Genomic DNA, 23,189 nt, shown 5'->3' with positions numbered 1-23,189 from the left:
CACTATATGTACAATATTCTACAAAATGATTCCAAGAGGCTCACCGTGTCCAGAATCTTAACTGTACCCGTGGAGCATAAAAAACTTACCATTGCCAAAAGGAGATATAACATTTTGCAGTTACTTTTATTTCATACAACAATATTTTATATAATAGTGTAGAGTGTATTAAATTTGCATTCTAGCTAAATGATTGTTCAATAACAGTCATAGTGATGTTGTTTGTATTGAAATTAAAATAATAATTAAATTAAAATGTAAAAAACTAATAATCATATCAAAATAACTTTTTGCTTTCCTTATTAATTGTAAACAAGCGTGTGCAACTATGGAGTGAAGTGGTCTTTCCGAAAACTGTACTATAAAATTCAAAGTTTTTATTATGCAGTTTTCGTTATTTCTTATTTATGTTTTATAAAAATATTTAATGGCAAATAAAAACGAAACATTCTTACAATAAATAATACTTACGTGGAATAATCTTATCACTTCTATTTTTCCCAAGATTAGATGGATGTAATGCAGTTAGACAATCGGTTGTTTTCAATAATGGACATATTTTCGACAGTTTCTATAAAAAGTAACCTATTAATCTTTATGAAATTTCTATTTCTATTTATAATTTTTTAAATATAGATAAAAGCTTAGATTTTAAAATATAATGAATTAGCTGAAAATGCAAAGTATTCGTAAATTGTTTACAAAATAGTTTTATTATAAACTGAATGCTCACGTCAAACAACATAATTACCACCTGAAAACTGTTAGACAGAGGCAATAAAAAAATCCTTATGTAAAAACATTTTAATATTTAATAGCTTAAATACTTTTAAGATGTTTTGAAACGTTTATTACGCATTTTATGGATTATAATAAATATTAATTATTATAACTGTATATTGATGTATCGATTGTATATATTGGTGTACGAACTATAATTAATAATAGAATAGTGTACTAAAGTCGTTATTAAGCTTGTTTTTATACAGGCCGATATATTTTAAATAAAAAATTAAAAACATTTTATAGTAAAACTTTTCAGGATTTATCCATAAAATTTGTTTTAAATAAATTTAATAAAATTAAACATAAAGTAAAAAAAATAATAGCATTTAGAACAACATAAACTTTGAATCAATCTTTCCGATTTAAATTCAAAATATAATATTGATAATTATATTTAGATTTTTAGTTTGGTTAATTGCTTGGTGTATCGTTAATAACTCTCATAAACAAAAGTGTATAACAGTATAGAATTGAGGTCATTTCAAATTAACTTCTCATAAGTTCAAATAGTCTGTAAATAAATAACAGTCTGTGATGTTAAAAAATCTGTAAAATATTGCCAAAATTACCTCAAATTGGACGTGAAATTGAGTAAGATTAGTTTTGAGATCGACTGTTTTTAAACGATTAAGAATGGGAATAAACTCTGAACAAGTAATTGACGTTTTTTCTGTACATAACGCTTCGATTAAACACTGACACGCCAGGTAATATTGATCCTATAAATAGAAATTAGTGACCGTGGTTAAAATTTCATAATAAAGAATTCTATTAGAAAACAAACACGATATAGAATAAATACCATCGTTTCCACCATATTAATTCTCTGTTGTCTCATTATATGCAATTGTGAAAGCAGATCTACGTGATTTTCGGCCGCTGCCATATCCAACATGCTATCTATTAAAATTAATGTTCCAGTTCGTCCAATTCCGGCACTAAAAGAATAAGTACGTTTATTAATATAAATGAAGTAAAAAGTTGTTATTCAATTCGTTACCTTGTTTATTATTGTGTGTAAAAAACTGCAAATTTAAAATGCACGATGCACGAAATTCTTTGAAATTCAATTACTTGAACTAGTTTTTGTAAGCTAATTATAATTTTTATGGTCGCGTTGACTTAACAGAGCATCAAATAAGGGAGATTTATAAGGGATTTTTATTACAGAACATCATCATCCAGGGTGCATAGTGACAAGACTCGCTATAACATTCGCTGAGATTTTGTGAAACCTTCCATTGATTTATAATTACTAATTTCGTTAAACATTTTGAACGTTTACTAATATACTATTTGTATATAAGATAAATATTTATTTTAACTCGTTATTATATTTTTATTTATTTTAAATTGTAATTTCTTAATCTACTTAATCAAATTATTATTTCTTATATTTATCTTACCTACTATGGAACACAATTGGACTTTTGTCTTTGGGCTTATAAGTTCTTGTTTTTAATACAAAATTACTAACTACTATTGCATATATTGGAACACCGTGATCTGGCCACGTAGTAAAGTGAAATTGCTTAATTTCTCGAACTTCGTTTTCCTGTGAAATAAGTACAGCTTCGTCTTAACTACAGTAAACAGCTACTTATAAGTGCATGGCATTCGTTGATGTATATGATTATACTGTATTTGAAAATCTGTATAAGATAGGCCAGGTAATAACTATAGATTTAATTAAGGATCATATCAAGATGGATGAAATATTACTTTTTATTTACCTTGCTAACGTGGAATGTTCGAATAACATAATCAGCAAATATCTCGGAATTCAATAATGTCACAGTTACGGAACCAAATGTCCCTCTCGAATCCGCCCAATATTTTTCACACTTTGTCTAATTAAAACATAAAAAAACCCATCAAATACATTATAAATATCACAAATTTAATTTAAAATAAAATAATAAAATCAAAAATTAAATAACAGTTTTATAAAGGAAAGAATTGAGCGACCTTTCCATTTTCTACTAAATTCGTTGATATGATTATTTTGCAGACTTTTTCCTGCCAAATCATTCTCCAAAAGTCGTTAACAGTTAAAGGTTTGGGACCTTCGATTTAAATTAAATAAAGATCTTTAGCATTTTATGAATTAATTAAACACTTTATAATCGTAAATTTTTTACCTTGAGTAGCGATGTATCTTTTGGAAGATTTATATCCCTAATAATTAAATTTTAAAAAATGTATGTAGACTAGCAAGGTTTCGTTCATAAATACTATTTTGAAGCTACTCACATCTATATAATTTGCATTGATATAATCGGAATACGGGTCGTCTGGTAACTTCTCTAAAATAACTCGCGTGGAATCATCTAAAATTTTTATATTTAGAAATAAAATAAGTTTTGGGGATACTATAGATTACCACCTACGGAATTTCGGGACTTTGAGTATATATCTTTACTAAGGGGACCGAGAGGAGTTCAACGATACCCTACTTTTAGACCGGAGACGAAAAATAAGAAAATTATCATACTTTTTTCCGGCGATCGCGAGATGATTGGGAGTCGAGTCACTCTCTCCGCTAAGCCTATCGCGTGTTTAACAGGCAGTTCGGCAAGTCGGCCATATATACCTTTAACATCTTACCACTGTGATTGCAGTTGGAGTTAAGTCCTTTTCGCCTGATCCGCGCTCCTCGATCTCGAGGTGTACGGTCCCTCAGCCTCCGACACGCTCGCTATCGCTCGCGGTCGGCTAGTACTACGCGCCGCTTTCGCTGCTTGTCCAACAAACCTAACCTACATGACCTTTACCGCTAGATGGCGGCAAAATCTGAAATGGCGTAAAATGCACTGTGAAAGACAAGAAATGTCTGCTTTCCGTGGTGAGATTCTGACTTGCTCAAAGAAAGTACCAGAAGAGATTTGTTGTTGCTGTCAGTGCTTTTCTGCATCGCATACGTCCCCTTTCTTTGCCTTTATGTTTCTCTTCGGTCAACACATAATTTCATCCAATTTCTGCATCTATTATACATTTTTACTTTTCGAAGAATACTTTGATCTCGTAACCACTCGATACATGTTTCCCTATATTTGACTATTTCTAATGCTAGCTTAAGAAAGTTCATTTTCAAAACTGCCGCGTAAAAAATAGTAAATTAAGCAGACGACACCGTAATTGGAAGCAACGCCACCTAGCGATGAAAAACTGTGCAAACCAAACTAGTTAAGTAAATAAATAACTTTGTTAATTTAGTTAAATAACTTAACCTAACATAATTAACCTAACTTAGTTAAATAAATAAAACAAAATTAAAATAAATAACTAACCTAAATAGAAAAAAGAAAATTAAGCAGACGACACCGTAGTTGCTAGTACCGCCATCTTACGGTAAAGTCTGCAAACCATTAAAATAAAGCACCGTGAAAGGCAAGAAATTGTAAATATGATAACTTTCTTATTTTTCTTCTCCGGTTCAAAAGTAGGGTACCGTTGAACTCGTCTCGGTTCCCTCAATTCAAATATATACTCAAAGTCCCGAAATTCCATAAGTGGTAATCTATAATACAGCCTAAGTTTTTAAATAACATTTTAATATGCGCTAAAATAAGAAGAACCAAAAAAAAAAAAAAAAACAAATCACTTACAGGGCAAAAGATTTCCATAACGATTCTTCAGTTTATTTTCCGGAATTTTTGCTGTTTTCCACGATTTATTCTGTCCTTTTTCTACGGACTAAAATTTTCCATTGTTTAAATATACATAAAATGTATTATATTTCTAATAAAATTACTGTAAACTAACCGTAAATTCTTTTCTTAATGTTCCATTTCGTAACGCTGTCTGGACAAAACTTTCTAATTCAAATACGGGAATTTTTTTACTTTGAATTTCGGATATTTCTTCTAATTCTGCATTTTCTTCTAAATAACGCATTGTTAAAGTTATTGATTCCCCTTCTATATAATATATTACTATATATCAATTCAAAAGATTTTGCATATTTTCAATATTATATTACAGTCGAACTCCCTATAACACTGTTGATAATTCCGTTTTATATGAAATCCGTGTTGTACGAGTCACTTAGATTTTACAAATACGTGAGGCGTTCACAGCCCGGCACACGTATTTGTAAAATCTAAGTGACTCGTACAACATGGATTTCATATAAAACGGAATTATCAAGTGTTATAGGGGGTCGACTGTATTTCTTTTCATCGTTTGATTGTTTTAACTATGAAATGTTACTAAATAAGAAAATATAATTCTCACCTTTTTTTGAATTGCTAATATCTAAATCTTTCCTTACCGGAGAACATTTAAATAATTTTGAATGTCTACAATAAAAATAAAGAGAATTTTATTTTCAAAATTTATAAATGAAAATTCTGTCAATAATTTCAATTAAATAATGACAATTTTCGAAATAAATTTTGAATACAATAGGGCAATTTTTTAATTAATATTTACCTCAAACTTATAAATACAATGATTAGAATTATAAAAGTAGAGCACAGTAAAACTCCAATTATAGCTGGAATGTTGGATCCGTTGATAGTAGAACGATCTGGATTCTTAACTATAAAATTATATATAATTATGTTTTTAAAATCGGAATAGAAAGAACAATATAAATCAGAGAAAATTTAAATAAAGAATTGCTTTTATAGATAGTTTATTGAAGTTGTATAAATGACTAACCTGTAACTGCTTCTGTCAAATACTTATATCCTACACGTTGTTCCTAAATATTTATAATTAATATTTATTCAATAAATAATATTGATCAGTAAAAAAAAATTAATTCAGTCAATTTTAAAATTTTGTAAATTTCAACTGAGGATAAGTACTCTATATATGTATATTTTAAATTGTTAGTTTTAAAATTATTATGTATATAAACTAATTATATATTTAGCTTCTCGTTCCTACTTTTTGTTTGATTTATAATATGCTAATTAGGTCAACAAAAAAGCATACAATACAATGTTGAAGGGTATTGACGGTTACGTTAGCTAAGTAAAATAACCAGTGCCTTTATGTGATATTTGTCTCGCTTCTTGTATTTCAAACAATAATAAATGACAAAAATTGAATACACAATATAAAGCATTCACAAATTCTAACGGCTATTCACAAACTAGAGGCGTTAGAAATTGAAAATCTGAGAAGTTCCAGAGAAACATGCAAACATTGGTCACACAAAGACTGCAGGGGTTAGAAACTCCGAATAATTACAGATATGATTATTATTCTATGTTAACCCTCAAGTGAAATTAAGAGTCAATGCCTAACCATTAAGCGGTAACACCCGAACTTGTCAGGTGTTACCACTTAATGGTTAGGCATTGACTCTTCCGATGATATACCTCGAGCATTGACAAATTCCGATGATATACCTCGAGCATTGGCAAATTCCGATGATATACCTCGAGCGGTAACACCCGAACTTGTCGAGTGTTACCGCTCGAGGTATATCATCGGAAATTGTGAAGTCCCGGACAGAGTACAAATCCTTCATTAAACGTACAAAAATTCAATTCATTTAACATAATATTTTGTTATAAAAATGTGTGAAATAGATCTGTCGCGAAGGTACGAAATAAACAATCCCCGTGAGGTTACGAGTTGACGCTAAATAACGATTGGAATATTTAGAATGTCAATCAGAAAGATCAAGCTTTGATTCCGACGCTTACAAGACTATTATTATAATTATTTTATAGATAAAAATAATTCCTCGATAACTTACCCCATTGAATTCACTTAGTACAGCTAATCCAATTTTATATTTTCCTCCAGTAGTAAGAGGAGGGTTATAAAAACCGTTGTAATGTTTTCCATCTCCTACAGTAAAATTTATTCCCGTAGAAGATATTTGCTGAGGATAAAACTTGGCAGCGACATAATTTTCTCTCGATTCGTTATAACTACGAAATTCGTCTGATACAACTCTTCTTTTTCTTCTATTTTCTTTTGACACCATCACAAAGTATGCACTGAAATTACATATCCAAAATGTTAGTTTAAATTTGTTATTATTATAAAGACAAATAAAGTAAAATTATATTTTTATAATTCTTGATAATGCTTACCTAATAGGACCTCGATTAAAATAAATTGGTTTTATCGAAATAATTAAAGTCGTATTTGTGATGCTAGTAACTATAGGTTCGATTTCAATTACTGGTACTAGAATCAAGAAAAATAGTTTAAATATCTTATAAAATAACAAATTTTGATTTAAATTACAAATAATAAATAAATTGATAATGTTCTAATTAATGGATATCACTTTTAATTAAATCAAATAGAAAAGTCTGTAAATTGATATTAATATATATCTCTCCCCTCTTATTGTTAATAATATTAAAATTATAATAATTCAATATTACCTGAAATTTTTGTTGTAAAATGGAAAAACAGAGGTTTTCCGTAACCAATTTTATTACCAGCTTGTATGGTAACATTATACTTAGTGGCAGGATGCAAATTAATAAAAGTAAAATTTCTTATATTCGGATTTATAATCTTCGTTTGTGTAGATCCAATGATATCATCACTAAAGGAATCTGCTGCAATGATGCTTATCTACAAATAATAAAATAAAATTTATTAATTTTATTAGAATTTTAAAATTCACGTTTAAAAATCACTAATATATTATTTAATATATTCACTTACATATTTATCTAATTATTCGAACTTGAATAAGTATTAAAAATTTAATTTTTACTTACAGAATTCAATAATAGGACCATACAATTAAATCTATGATGCAATAGCTTTGAGTATATATTCTTGTACAATTACGTATAAACTAGGGATCGAATATTTGATAATTTGGATTATTCATCATGTAACATCATATAAATATAACAATAGCGTAGTGTAATTTCCATCGTTCTACAAAGAGGCAGATGTAGCTAGATGCAGACGGCACTGTCCACCAGGAACCTAACCTTTAAAGGCCTGGTTGTTTACTAATATCTTGGCGAGGAAATAATAATAATAATATTGTCATTAATATACCGTACATATATGTCGTAACAACATGCTAAAATTTGCCATTTCATAAATTGCCTAACCATTTTTTGAAGTGATAGAGCATCCTATAATCAGGGCCGCCGTAAGCGGGCGTGCAAGGCGTGCACCGCACGCGGGCGGCACGTCCAGGGGGCGGCAAAGAGCCTTTCTGGCAAGTTCAGCATAGGTAGTCGTAGTTAAACAAGGGGGCGGCATAATCGGTATTGCACACGGGCGTTCAAACAGCTAGCGGCGCCCCTGCCTATAATAGACATTTGTTTCAGAATCTGTCTAATTGTTTGAGTCTCTCCTTGAAATGCTAACCTTATTTATGCAGATGGTGTAAATATTATATAAATCAGCATGTATTTAATGATACTAAGCGTTTCGTGTAATATATAACGGCTTATTAGGACTTGGTGTAAATTGAATTTTGAACAACTTGGAACAAGTAATTTTTCTACACTTCTGTGTATTGTACTATGCAGATTCATAATACGTGTCCTCAATAGAAATTTTTATATATTTTACATTTTCTTGTTTTTTTGCTCTTTGCCTTTATCCTGTGAGTAGCCTATTAAGAGGAAGGACATTTTTCCCATATTCATTGTGGGTTCGGCCAGATCCACAATTGAGCGGCTGAGTGGGGAGGGACGGAGCTTTACGTAGCTGCTCATGAAAAATTCCTGGCATTGCTATTTCGAATTTGATCAAGACTTTTTCAAAGAGCGGTAGGCTGACACATTAATGGTCTCGGCAATCCGACTATTGCACTCCCAACTTTAACTTCTCCGTATTCTTTGAAGTAGAAAATACATCTTAATGATTAGCCAATTCTAATACTGAACCTCAGTCTCAGGTTTTTATTTATAATTTTAATAGGTTTCGTGGTTTGAAAGAATAATAATAATACCTTATATCCTGTCAAATTTCCATTCGATCCTGATGGCAAGGACCAAGTAAGATATACCGAACGTTCCGTAACATTTACTATTTCTGCTGTTTTAGGATGATCTGGCACTGAAATGAGAAAAACAATGTTCTATGAGGAAATTGAAAAATAATTCGATTTTTATAAATATATTTAATGAAAACAAAAATAACAATAATAAGACATAAAAGAAAGACATATCTGCTTACCAGATTCTTTTGTTTCAGAAAGAATAACGGCTTTTTCACTTCCGTAATAAACATTTTTGTTGTACGCTGTAATCTGAATTATGAAATTTTATTGAAATGTAAGTGATAAAATATGAAATATTAGTAACTGAAGCAGTTTAAATGTTCTGTAAAAGTTTATTTCTGTATATTCTGAAGAAATTTTTATGGCTATTCGTTTACAGGAACAAATTCCTGTAGAAATGAATCCAAAATTATATCAGTTTTATTTCTTATATTTCTAACTAATCCTTAAGATAGCTTTTTTTTCCTCAACATTTTTATATATAAGAACGTGCTTGTTATATGATTACTTATAATTAAGTACAGTATTTAATAGAAATATCATGTATATTGTATATAAACGGCTGTAAACAATTACCTTACATTTATCATTCTTTCAGTAAAAGTTACATCTTTCACTTTTACTATACTAAATTCAATTTACCGGATGATTCTAAATATACGCGAAAAGTTTCAGGGACTGATCATAAAAGAGCATACACAAGTTTTAAACATATGTTTAAAACGGCATACTTGTAATAACCGTTGAAAATGACCAAATATAATACAGGATTCCATCCTCCGCCATTTTAATTGCCGCGCGCGTTTACAAATACCAGGAGTGTGTCGAATTATTTCACAGGATGCGACAATTCATTAAACATCCTTTAACATTAAAACTACGAGAACTTTGTCCTAACTGAAGAGCAACGACGGCTTGCGAACATATATTAGATCATTAGTGTTCAAATACTTCCTGAACTTACATAATAAACGGTTGACGTGGTGGGACCCTCGTTACACGTCCCTTGTTAATGTAGTTCAAAAATATTACTATATTTAACAAAAAGAAAAAAATCACAAAAATAACCTAACTGAATTGAAATTTTTTCTATGTTCTTACAATGAGAATCCGAGGTGCTAAGTAATGCAGAACATTAAATGTAAAATTTTTTCCTTTAATTCTCAAATAATTAGCACCTAAAGAAGCATTCCTCCTCTAGATTCTTGCTTTTGACATATTTTTGATCTTCAAACATCATAAAATACAGTATATTAATTTCTGTGTTGTCATTCTTTATCTAAATATTTTTAATGCACATATTTTTATTTTCTTCAGAATTTAATTAAATTAATTAATGTAAATAGTAATCTGAACTCTAAGCATACTGTTACTTATATCACACTTTAGCACTAATACTAGACTTTTAGTCACATGTACTGTACAGTACATGTGATTAAAGTCTAGTATTAGTGCTAAACTGTGATTATAATTATTGTAATGATTGTGTTCTGTTGCACGTATTTTACGTTAGATCATATATATAGGCCAATATATATATATTTCAATAGATTTGTATTATCTCAGAAACCTTAGCTAATACACTATTTTTGAACTTAGCAGACGAAAATCATTATGAATTGAAATATTTCGTTTATGAAGCAAATAAAATTTGTAGACAAATCTAATTATATAGCCTAAATTACTCTAATTACACTTAATTGATTACACTTCAAATATTGATAAATGTACTGTACCAATTATTCTTTAAAATATTGCTACATTCATTAACATTAATTATTTAAATTCTTTATTTTCAATCGATTATTCGAACTTTCCATGCTCACAAAAATAAAAATAAGAAGAATAACGTAAAATGAAAAGGAAAAAATTAAATTTAATACAGTATACTTTTAATCACTATTAAATAAATATAAATAATATAATAACAACAATACCTCAATTTTATATTTTTGATTTCCTTTTAGATCAGTTAAAGTGTAGCAATGTCGACTTTTTCTGATATCGTCTAAGCACTTAACTTCATTAGTATTAACTACTTTTTGTGTTTTATGGCAATAAGAACTTTCAAGTGAGCAGTACTCTATAACATATTTCTGAAGTACTCCATTTGGAGGATAAGGAGGAATCCAAGACATTGATAAAATGCTTTCCGTGCTGAGAAAAATCGTCAGATTTGTAGATGCCGGTGGTTCTTCGTGCATAAAAAATAGTTTTTTTAATATTAGTTCAAATGTAAAAACTTCAATAACTAAAACTCTATTTGTCTATCAGATCTAATAGTTAATAAAATACTTACTGTCACTTTTTGTTGTAAAATTAATTTTAGCAGAATATTTGCTAAATCCGATTTCCGTTCCCGCATAAACTCGTGCCGTATAAACAGTGAATGGAACAAGATCATCAACATATTCGTAAATCTGTGTTGTTTTTCCACTTCTCTTCCTTTTTTCCCAAGGATCCTTTGAATCCAAAACGTATTGATATTCTATTATTTTTCCATAAGAGAGAGAACACACAGGCGGTTTCCATTCTATTCCCACGAAATTCTCTTCAATTCTGAAAACTTTTACGTTCTGAGGAGGTCCACCGGGAACTGTATTCAAAAACTTTCGCCTTATATATTTTTAACTTTTGATATTTATCTTTAAAGCTACAGGACTTACCACTTTCTTTGGTCATAACATTTACAGAAACTTCTTCCCCTTCTTTTACTGTTAGTGCAGAAACACTAATCGTGTATTTAGAAGTTGGATAAGTTTCAATGATAATTGAATTTTCGTTTGCGTCAACAACTTTCGTTAAAACAGAATTATTAACTGATGTGCAAGAATGAAGCCATTTTTCTTGTCGATAACGTACGATGTATTTGACGATGATTCCGTTCTCTTTGTTAGGCTTGTCCCAGGTGAGATAAACCCGACTATCGGTAACATTGCGTGCATTTAAATTTTGCACCTTTGAAGGAGCTAAATTAAAATGAATTTAACCTTAAAAATTAAAATAACAAAACATCTTATTTAATAAAATATTTCTAACTTACAATTATTTTTGATAAGCTATAATATTGGAAAGTGTTATTAAACTTTATATTTTACTCAATTTACATAATGTATTTTTAAACAAATTTTTACAGATTTAATTCAACCTTATTACAAGCATAAATTTGTAATTATAAAACATAAAACAAGTATTCTATAAGGATATACAGAGAATAGCGTTTTCAGATAGTCTACTGTCTAGAATAATGAATCTATAGTAACAGCAGATGCTGATTTGTATATTGTCAGTTGAAATTGAAATTATCCAGGCTGCAAGTTCCTCGTGACTGAGATGTAGTTCATGTGTCTTTTCTATCATAGGATAACAATGTATGATTCTCATCTTTCAAGATGAGAATCATACATTGTTATCCTATATCTGATACATGATTGTTATCATATCTGATACATGATAACCTAATAAGATATTAGTTATAAAGACTATTTTAGAATTAAAGTAGGCAAAAATGTAGGTACAGTTTTTGTAGGTACACGAAGACAACACTTATAAACTTAAAAAATACTAATTTGTAAAATGGTAACTGCTGGCGTCATCAAATGTACATTTAAATAATATTACTGTATTAAAGTGAGTATTAATCGATTTTTTCCAGTTTTAAAAATAAAAAAAGTTGGTTTTGCCCTGTATTCGAACCCCGACTTATATTCGAGTCCGATTAAAGTTTCTTTCGATTTTGGTAACTAGTAATCAGTGACAGACAGGCCAGGGTGTCAGCTTTCCAGATGGCAAGCGAACACCCTTAAACATTTGACAATAATTAAAAAATAGAAGAAACTATAAACCTCTTCGTTACGTCCTTTCACACACCTCAAAAATACAACTCTGTTCATTAATACTCGTATATTACTTTCCCAGCTCTGTTATATATAACAGAGGAAAAGTATGGCGATCGGTCAAAAAATAACCCCTCTCCAAAGATTCTTACAATTTGGATTCAGAGGACCTTGAAACGTCCAGAAATGCAGAGAAAAAAAATTTGAGGGTTTTTTTCTGTATGTGTACAAAGGATGTTAGTGTCTGGGGGCAAGATTTTGTTTACTCTCTTTGAAGTTAATAGTTCTTGTGTTTTTTATCGAAAATGTCTGAAATTTTGTAGATAGCTTTGTGTATTATGGAAATTTATGCTATTAAATTTTGGTGATTATAGGTAGAGAGGGGAAGAGTATCTCCCCTGTCATCATTAAGTAGGGTCTTACTTAATGATGATTTTACACGTTATTAGAATTTACAAAATTTTACAAAAACCATTCCTACCCTCAAAATTAAGTGTTTTACTATTTATAATAATTAAAAATATAAAAAGTTTTTTAAATAAAATATCATAACAGATGACGCCACACGCAGTTTTAAATGTCACCGGGAAAGTTAAGCAACTCAGTGTTGAAATTTTTAAATTTGCTCCAGAATTTAGCAACTTTTGTGCAAACAACATGCAAGAGAATGACTGTATGGATAGAAGTTGTTAGAAAACATCTAGCACAAAAAAGAAAAAAAATGAAACGAGTAAAGGTAATGGGTGAGACATGATCAAGAAAATCCAATGCAGCAACAACTATATTTGAACCTTTTGATGATGCAACTGTCAGTACTTTTGTAAATATATTCACATGCTTATCAATGATACGAAATTCAGACAAGTTTGATGCAAAAACAAAATAAGAAACAAATGTTTACTAAATAAAGTTTTGTAGATTCAGCTACAACAAAGTTGAAGGAACAGACAAAAACATTTGATAATTTCACAGCAAGTTATTAGAATTTGTAAATAAATGTATGTCAAGATATCAGAGTTGAATATGGATGAAAATTAAACATTAATAATAAAAGGTTAACTTATATTCAAGACCTAATTTTTTCAAACAGTAAGGATTCTAAAATAGATTTACAGTATATTCGAGCCAATATAGTATATTATAAAAAATAGCAAATGTCTATGACTACAGACATTAGAGTTGTGATTTTAGTTTGTATCAATGATTTGAATAAGACATAAATATAGATTGGTCATTTTACATGATTTAAGAGAGGGTGTGAATGTACAGAGGGTGACAGTACACAAGTCTGTTTTCACACAGTTTCCACAGTTTAATCTTACAGAAGAATGTTCCTCGTTTACAAAAGTAGATGTACTGTACCTAGACCTATACTGTAGACCTATGACAACTGAACCGATTCTACAGTATTACTGATGTTTAATTGAAAGTATAAATACAAAAGTTTATTTCTGTATGCACACATAAGGGAAACACAACATAGAACGTTTAATGTGTTTCCTATAATTGTTGTGAAGTTTATCACAATTGCATCTAAATAAAATTATTAACTACTAACATAACAAAGTACTATAATATTATTATAGCAGTTATTTAATTTGAAATAAACAATATCAAAAAATAAGTAACTTTTAGTGTACACTTTATAGTGTATTTGTAGACACAATACCTTTAAATTATTTTATTCATAATTCATAGTCGTATTTTTTTCATAAATCAAAATGTTTGAATGCCTATAAACTCATAGCACATAATGTTGAAGAAATAAAAATGAATAAAATTAAATTTAAAAAAACTTTTAGGAAATTCCCAAAAATATTCTGCTTTTAATGTATTAATTTATTTACACATTTAAGATTGAATTTAAATAAAGTATAAAAATAGCATTAAAGTTTAAATAACTGAATGCATTTTAAACTTTAAAATGAAATAATTAAATAGAACTTGCCATCTTGAGCGGAGACAACATTTATCAACGATGACCATTCACCAACACCAAAGTCGTTAGCAAATCTCAGCATTATATTCCATTTCGTAAATGGCTTCGTTTTTATGATAAAACTGTTATTTACCGTGTGATTAAGGAAGCTTTCTCCATTAGAAGAATTATAAAATATAATAACTCTAATATAATTGCAATTCCAAGTTTCTTGTGGAGGAAACTGAAATTTAAACAGAAGAAAATTTTACTTTTTTACAAAAAATTATATTAGTATAATCATAAACAGTATACGTTAGAATGTTATAATAATAAAACTACAGGAACATTCACAGAATTATGTTTTATTAGAGTAATATAATACTTTAGATTTTAAAATTTGTTTAATTAAAGTTAATCAAAATAAACGTCGGAATGTTATAATAACACCTTTTTACCACTACGCACATTATGTGAACTTCACAAAAATTCACATTCGAATGAAGAAATTGTAATAATTTCAAGTTAAATAATAAATTATTAATATTACATAGCCACAAAAGATGGATTAAGCGAACGTAGATAAACGTTTCTCGAAAGAACCATTATGTCACTAATCACTCGTGATCTATTCCTTAAATCGGGATGAAGGCTCAGAAAAACGAGCATTTGAACACGAAAGACTTTTTCTACATCAGATCCTAGGTATCTGATCAGCTTGCTGAGAATTAGAAATGTAGGCTACTTCTCTATATACTGTACTTCTAATAGAAGATGTTCAGTGTGGATGAGGTACTGACATCACATGTAGGATGAAATCTAGGGTTTTAATCTCACCGTAACTGTTCAAGAAAAATTTATCCTTGACAATTTAAAGTTTCGATCTAGATTATCTTTAACCTGGAACAGTGCTTTATTCAAGTCGTTTTTGTGGTCTGTTTGCTGTTTTCTTTTTTAATTATTCTGTCTATAACTTTTATTGGAGCGATATTTAATTGTGTAATTATATTTCATCCATAAGAGAACAGAAAATAATTGAAAGATTTTTACAATAAATATAAATACTTGAATATAAAACTGTTGTAATAAAATCCAGCTGTCTACACGATCGTAGCAACTGTAGCCATTCATATTTATTTTTAATCAACATTCATAATAGTACATTTTTAACCTTGTAGTTTGAATTTTTCATTGGTGTAATTAATCGTTTAACTTAAATATAAAATACGTCATGTCGAATTGAACACTTGAAATTCTAAAAGTATTTTATAGCCACTCATTTTCTATTCTATGACATATTTTAATCTTAAAAAGATGGCTGTGAAATGGACAGAAAATGCTCAGTGTTATTTTAATTTATATATACAAAATTTAAAATATACCTTCCAATTTACGATTATTTGTGTTGGAGACGTCGTATTTACTGAAATGTCCTTTGGTAGCTCTTCCGGAGCTGAAATGAAAAGTATTTTAAAATTATGAAATCTTAATATTAACCCAACAACGACTACAGTATATATATTAATAATATATCTATATTAAATACAGTAGACCCCCCTATAACGCTTAGATACGTTCCACGCTAACCGAAAATTACGTTGTAGGAACGATTAAATACATGAGCCAATCGCAGCCCGATAGGTGGGAACTTTACGGACTAAGGCTGTTCGAAAGGTTTTCTTCTATAAAATTAACCGATTCTAGACTAATTCGACTCAACATTTCCAAAACACGTATAATTTTTTGGGAGTAATCCGTATAAACTATGCTATAAACAAAAAATTATAGGATTACTTACCGAGTGTGTACCGTTCGACTACGCCCGTTGTTCAAAGCTTGTCTTCGTCGCGGAACAGCACACGAAACGGCGGCCGCGATATCTGATAAATAATTTATCGCAGAAAGATAACTTGACCTTTGGAGACATCATTAATATAAATAATTTTTATGGCCGTTGAATAAGAAGTGTTTCTTTCACAAGAAATGTATAAAATTAGTGCTGTATTAGACTTACGGTACCTAATTTACATACTGTGCAGACGATAATAAACTCAACTTACTAGCCTAAAATCTCCGTAGCGTGTTGCCAGGCGGCAGAAAGCATATATATAATTATAATAAAGTTACAATAAATTAAGTTAATATATAATTATATATACAGTACCTAATTTATATATAATTAATATATAATTATATGTACAGTACCTAATTTATATATAATTTATATATAATACTAAACAGACGAGAGCAAACTCAATTTAGCCGCTCCGTAGCGTGGCGCAGGGTCGGAGGTAAATAGTTCGGCTGCTCATCCACTATTGGTCCAGACTCTATCAATCTTCTCGCGAAACGACGTTATAGGAGGTACGCTATACGAAAGTTTCTACAATTTTTTCGCTACGTTATAGGAATTGTCGTTATAGGAACGTACGTTATAGGGGGTCGACTGTATATTTGTGTGTGTATTTACCTGCACAGATTGTTGTTATTTCCAAAGTAGGTATACCGTTCAATTGTGCATGTCCACTTATGTCTTTAATAATAACTCTTATGTTGTACGTTGTGCCAGTACGGAGATTCTCCAAAATTGTGGCATAATTTTTATTAAATATTCTATTTACCCTTTTCTCTTGACTGTCCTTCCATTCCGAATTCTTCGATTTAATCTAAGGTGAAACAATAATGGAAAATAGAAATAGCAGACGAAAATACGTTCGTTTTTTTTTATTTCAACAAAAGCTAATAAACGAATAAAATATAAATTTTCCTTATATTAAAATAGTTAAATAGTAAACGGACTTTACAATTTAATATTAATACAGTATTATAATTTTCTCACCACATGTAGTAATTATATGTTTATATCTAATGTAATAAAGCGACATTGATCATTACTATTCAAATAGAAGTCTATTTCTTACAGAAAAACAAACTCGCAGGCCTACATTCTAAAGACATGTTAAAAATGTAAAAATATCAAAAAACCTGAAATATTTCATGTCATGCGAGTTGACGAAGTTTGAATTTAACGTATCCTAACATCACCATGACCTTGTTGAGCAGTAGATACTGTATAAACACCTTCTTTTTGTAAAGATGTTTATTATTTTTATCCTTATTATCTATACATACATTGGATACATATATATTTTTTTTTTTTCTTATATGTTTTCAGTTCGTTAAGGCACTTGCCTACGAATTACATTCATGTTTTATACATCATTTTGAAGCCCTATTGAATCTATATACTATTTTATCTTATTTAAAATAATTAGAAGCTAAAATGTGCCCAATCTCGCTCTTTCCGTAGTGGTGTCCCTCCCTGTTATTCTTAAACACTGATTTTATTTTTTTCAATATTCAATATTCAACAATAAACTCAACAACGCTTATAATTCCGAATGTATTTTATTTACGTTTTTCCTGTTGTCACAACCAGAGCTGTGGAGTCGGAGTCCAGTGTTTATTTATCGACTCCTCAACGTTGGTCACAATAACCGATCAGATAATCTTAAATTTCGTACATGGAATCTCGGGGAATTAGTAACAAGTAGAAGAGAAAACAATATCGTTTAATGAATTAATAATTTCATTCATAAAATTNGTGTTGTTTTTCCACTTCTCTTCCTTTTTTCCCAAGGATCCTTTGAATCCAAAACGTATTGATATTCTATTATTTTTCCATAAGAGAGAGAACACACAGGCGGTTTCCATTCTATTCCCACGAAATTCTCTTCAATTCTGAAAACTTTTACGTTCTGAGGAGGTCCACCGGGAACTGTATTCAAAAACTTTCGCCTTATATATTTTTAACTTTTGATATTTATCTTTAAAGCTACAGGACTTACCACTTTCTTTGGTCATAACATTTACAGAAACTTCTTCCCCTTCTTTTACTGTTAGTGCAGAAACACTAATCGTGTATTTAGAAGTTGGATAAGTTTCAATGATAATTGAATTTTCGTTTGCGTCAACAACTTTCGTTAAAACAGAATTATTAACTGATGTGCAAGAATGAAGCCATTTTTCTTGTCGATAACGTACGATGTATTTGACGATGATTCCGTTCTCTTTGTTAGGCTTGTCCCAGGTGAGATAAACCCGACTATCGGTAACATTGCGTGCATTTAAATTTTGCACCTTTGAAGGAGCTAAATTAAAATGAATTTAACCTTAAAAATTAAAATAACAAAACATCTTATTTAATAAAATATTTCTAACTTACAATTATTTTTGATAAGCTATAATATTGGAAAGTGTTATTAAACTTTATATTTTACTCAATTTACATAATGTATTTTTAAACAAATTTTTACAGATTTAATTCAACCTTATTACAAGCATAAATTTGTAATTATAAAACATAAAACAAGTATTCTATAAGGATATACAGAGAATAGCGTTTTCAGATAGTCTACTGTCTAGAATAATGAATCTATAGTAACAGCAGATGCTGATTTGTATATTGTCAGTTGAAATTGAAATTATCCAGGCTGCAAGTTCCTCGTGACTGAGATGTAGTTCATGTGTCTTTTCTATCATAGGATAACAATGTATGATTCTCATCTTTCAAGATGAGAATCATACATTGTTATCCTATATCTGATACATGATTGTTATCATATCTGATACATGATAACCTAATAAGATATTAGTTATAAAGACTATTTTAGAATTAAAGTAGGCAAAAATGTAGGTACAGTTTTTGTAGGTACACGAAGACAACACTTATAAACTTAAAAAATACTAATTTGTAAAATGGTAACTGCTGGCGTCATCAAATGTACATTTAAATAATATTACTGTATTAAAGTGAGTATTAATCGATTTTTTCCAGTTTTAAAAATAAAAAAAGTTGGTTTTGCCCTGTATTCGAACCCCGACTTATATTCGAGTCCGATTAAAGTTTCTTTCGATTTTGGTAACTAGTAATCAGTGACAGACAGGCCAGGGTGTCAGCTTTCCAGATGGCAAGCGAACACCCTTAAACATTTGACAATAATTAAAAAATAGAAGAAACTATAAACCTCTTCGTTACGTCCTTTCACACACCTCAAAAATACAACTCTGTTCATTAATACTCGTATATTACTTTCCCAGCTCTGTTATATATAACAGAGGAAAAGTATGGCGATCGGTCAAAAAATAACCCCTCTCCAAAGATTCTTACAATTTGGATTCAGAGGACCTTGAAACGTCCAGAAATGCAGAGAAAAAAAATTTGAGGGTTTTTTTCTGTATGTGTACAAAGGATGTTAGTGTCTGGGGGCAAGATTTTGTTTACTCTCTTTGAAGTTAATAGTTCTTGTGTTTTTTATCGAAAATGTCTGAAATTTTGTAGATAGCTTTGTGTATTATGGAAATTTATGCTATTAAATTTTGGTGATTATAGGTAGAGAGGGGAAGAGTATCTCCCCTGTCATCATTAAGTAGGGTCATACTTAATGATGATTTTACACGTTATTAGAATTTACAAAATTTTACAAAAACCATTCCTACCCTCAAAATTAAGTGTTTTACTATTTATAATAATTAAAAATATAAAAAGTTTTTTAAATAAAATATCATAACAGATGACGCCACACGCAGTTTTAAATGTCACCGGGAAAGTTAAGCAACTCAGTGTTGAAATTTTTAAATTTGCTCCAGAATTTAGCAACTTTTGTGCAAACAACATGCAAGAGAATGACTGTATGGATAGAAGTTGTTAGAAAACATCTAGCACAAAAAAGAAAAAAAATGAAACGAGTAAAGGTAATGGGTGAGACATGATCAAGAAAATCCAATGCAGCAACAACTATATTTGAACCTTTTGATGATGCAACTGTCAGTACTTTTGTAAATATATTCACATGCTTATCAATGATACGAAATTCAGACAAGTTTGATGCAAAAACAAAATAAGAAACAAATGTTTACTAAATAAAGTTTTGTAGATTCAGCTACAACAAAGTTGAAGGAACAGACAAAAACATTTGATAATTTCACAGCAAGTTATTAGAATTTGTAAATAAATGTATGTCAAGATATCAGAGTTGAATATGGATGAAAATTAAACATTAATAATAAAAGGTTAACTTATATTCAAGACCTAATTTTTTCAAACAGTAAGGATTCTAAAATAGATTTACAGTATATTCGAGCCAATATAGTATATTATAAAAAATAGCAAATGTCTATGACTACAGACATTAGAGTTGTGATTTTAGTTTGTATCAATGATTTGAATAAGACATAAATATAGATTGGTCATTTTACATGATTTAAGAGAGGGTGTGAATGTACAGAGGGTGACAGTACACAAGTCTGTTTTCACACAGTTTCCACAGTTTAATCTTACAGAAGAATGTTCCTCGTTTACAAAAGTAGATGTACTGTACCTAGACCTATACTGTAGACCTATGACAACTGAACCGATTCTACAGTATTACTGATGTTTAATTGAAAGTATAAATACAAAAGTTTATTTCTGTATGCACACATAAGGGAAACACAACATAGAACGTTTAATGTGTTTCCTATAATTGTTGTGAAGTTTATCACAATTGCATCTAAATAAAATTATTAACTACTAACATAACAAAGTACTATAATATTATTATAGCAGTTATTTAATTTGAAATAAACAATATCAAAAAATAAGTAACTTTTAGTGTACACTTTATAGTGTATTTGTAGACACAATACCTTTAAATTATTTTATTCATAATTCATAGTCGTATTTTTTTCATAAATCAAAATGTTTGAATGCCTATAAACTCATAGCACATAATGTTGAAGAAATAAAAATGAATAAAATTAAATTTAAAAAAACTTTTAGGAAATTCCCAAAAATATTCTGCTTTTAATGTATTAATTTATTTACACATTTAAGATTGAATTTAAATAAAGTATAAAAATAGCATTAAAGTTTAAATAACTGAATGCATTTTAAACTTTAAAATGAAATAATTAAATAGAACTTGCCATCTTGAGCGGAGACAACATTTATCAACGATGACCATTCACCAACACCAAAGTCGTTAGCAAATCTCAGCATTATATTCCATTTCGTAAATGGCTTCGTTTTTATGATAAAACTGTTATTTACCGTGTGATTAAGGAAGCTTTCTCCATTAGAAGAATTATAAAATATAATAACTCTAATATAATTGCAATTCCAAGTTTCTTGTGGAGGAAACTGAAATTTAAACAGAAGAAAATTTTACTTTTTTACAAAAAATTATATTAGTATAATCATAAACAGTATACGTTAGAATGTTATAATAATAAAACTACAGGAACATTCACAGAATTATGTTTTATTAGAGTAATATAATACTTTAGATTTTAAAATTTGTTTAATTAAAGTTAATCAAAATAAACGTCGGAATGTTATAATAACACCTTTTTACCACTACGCACATTATGTGAACTTCACAAAAATTCACATTCGAATGAAGAAATTGTAATAATTTCAAGTTAAATAATAAATTATTAATATTACATAGCCACAAAAGATGGATTAAGCGAACGTAGATAAACGTTTCTCGAAAGAACCATTATGTCACTAATCACTCGTGATCTATTCCTTAAATCGGGATGAAGGCTCAGAAAAACGAGCATTTGAACACGAAAGACTTTTTCTACATCAGATCCTAGGTATCTGATCAGCTTGCTGAGAATTAGAAATGTAGGCTACTTCTCTATATACTGTACTTCTAATAGAAGATGTTCAGTGTGGATGAGGTACTGACATCACATGTAGGATGAAATCTAGGGTTTTAATCTCACCGTAACTGTTCAAGAAAAATTTATCCTTGACAATTTAAAGTTTCGATCTAGATTATCTTTAACCTGGAACAGTGCTTTATTCAAGTCGTTTTTGTGGTCTGTTTGCTGTTTTCTTTTTTAATTATTCTGTCTATAACTTTTATTGGAGCGATATTTAATTGTGTAATTATATTTCATCCATAAGAGAACAGAAAATAATTGAAAGATTTTTACAATAAATATAAATACTTGAATATAAAACTGTTGTAATAAAATCCAGCTGTCTACACGATCGTAGCAACTGTAGCCATTCATATTTATTTTTAATCAACATTCATAATAGTACATTTTTAACCTTGTAGTTTGAATTTTTCATTGGTGTAATTAATCGTTTAACTTAAATATAAAATACGTCATGTCGAATTGAACACTTGAAATTCTAAAAGTATTTTATAGCCACTCATTTTCTATTCTATGACATATTTTAATCTTAAAAAGATGGCTGTGAAATGGACAGAAAATGCTCAGTGTTATTTTAATTTATATATACAAAATTTAAAATATACCTTCCAATTTACGATTATTTGTGTTGGAGACGTCGTATTTACTGAAATGTCCTTTGGTAGCTCTTCCGGAGCTGAAATGAAAAGTATTTTAAAATTATGAAATCTTAATATTAACCCAACAACGACTACAGTATATATATTAATAATATATCTATATTAAATACAGTAGACCCCCCTATAACGCTTAGATACGTTCCACGCTAACCGAAAATTACGTTGTAGGAACGATTAAATACATGAGCCAATCGCAGCCCGATAGGTGGGAACTTTACGGACTAAGGCTGTTCGAAAGGTTTTCTTCTATAAAATTAACCGATTCTAGACTAATTCGACTCAACATTTCCAAAACACGTATAATTTTTTGGGAGTAATCCGTA

The 23,189-nt window shown here is 29.4% G+C and overlaps 2 protein-coding genes across 3 annotated transcripts; both read right to left on the bottom strand.

Moving 5' to 3' along the window:
* Nucleotides 1-236: 236 nt before the first annotated feature.
* Nucleotides 237-14,732, bottom strand: LOC111633509 (receptor-type tyrosine-protein phosphatase T-like). 2 transcript variants are annotated; one of them, XM_023378092.1, is made up of 22 exons: nt 14,525-14,732; nt 11,407-11,709; nt 11,040-11,336; nt 10,678-10,934; nt 8,917-8,989; nt 8,690-8,796; nt 7,146-7,341; nt 6,846-6,942; nt 6,503-6,749; nt 5,452-5,494; nt 5,221-5,329; nt 5,023-5,087; nt 4,552-4,670; nt 4,395-4,482; nt 3,040-3,116; nt 2,928-2,964; nt 2,755-2,852; nt 2,520-2,636; nt 2,193-2,341; nt 1,589-1,724; nt 1,356-1,505; nt 242-571 (listed from the first exon to the last, which is right to left on the bottom strand). In XM_023378092.1, the coding sequence occupies exons 1-22, from the start codon at nt 14,595-14,597 to the stop codon at nt 452-454; spliced, it is 2,958 nt and encodes a 985-aa protein (XP_023233860.1). In that variant the 5' UTR covers nt 14,598-14,732; the 3' UTR covers nt 242-451. The 2 variants fall into 2 exon arrangements, with proteins under 2 accessions (XP_023233861.1, XP_023233860.1); XM_023378093.1 differs by lacking the exon at nt 1,356-1,505 and having other exon boundaries at nt 237-571; nt 4,552-4,706.
* A 3,355-nt stretch (nt 14,733-18,087) lies between these two features.
* Nucleotides 18,088-22,905, bottom strand: LOC111633518 (phosphatidylinositol phosphatase PTPRQ-like). The gene is made up of 4 exons (XM_023378101.1): nt 22,813-22,905; nt 21,461-21,674; nt 18,343-18,645; nt 18,088-18,272 (listed from the first exon to the last, which is right to left on the bottom strand). The coding sequence occupies exons 2-4, from the start codon at nt 21,531-21,533 to the stop codon at nt 18,088-18,090; spliced, it is 561 nt and encodes a 186-aa protein (XP_023233869.1). The 5' UTR covers nt 21,534-21,674; nt 22,813-22,905.
* Between the last annotated feature and the right edge of the window lie 284 nt (nt 22,906-23,189).

This window comes from Centruroides sculpturatus, unplaced genomic scaffold (assembly GCF_000671375.1).
Source record: "Centruroides sculpturatus isolate CEXI.00-Female unplaced genomic scaffold, Cexi_2.0 scaffold815, whole genome shotgun sequence".
Classification (NCBI taxonomy): Eukaryota; Metazoa; Arthropoda; class Arachnida; order Scorpiones; family Buthidae; genus Centruroides; species Centruroides sculpturatus.
This window is presented reverse-complemented; position numbering and strand designations above follow the sequence as displayed.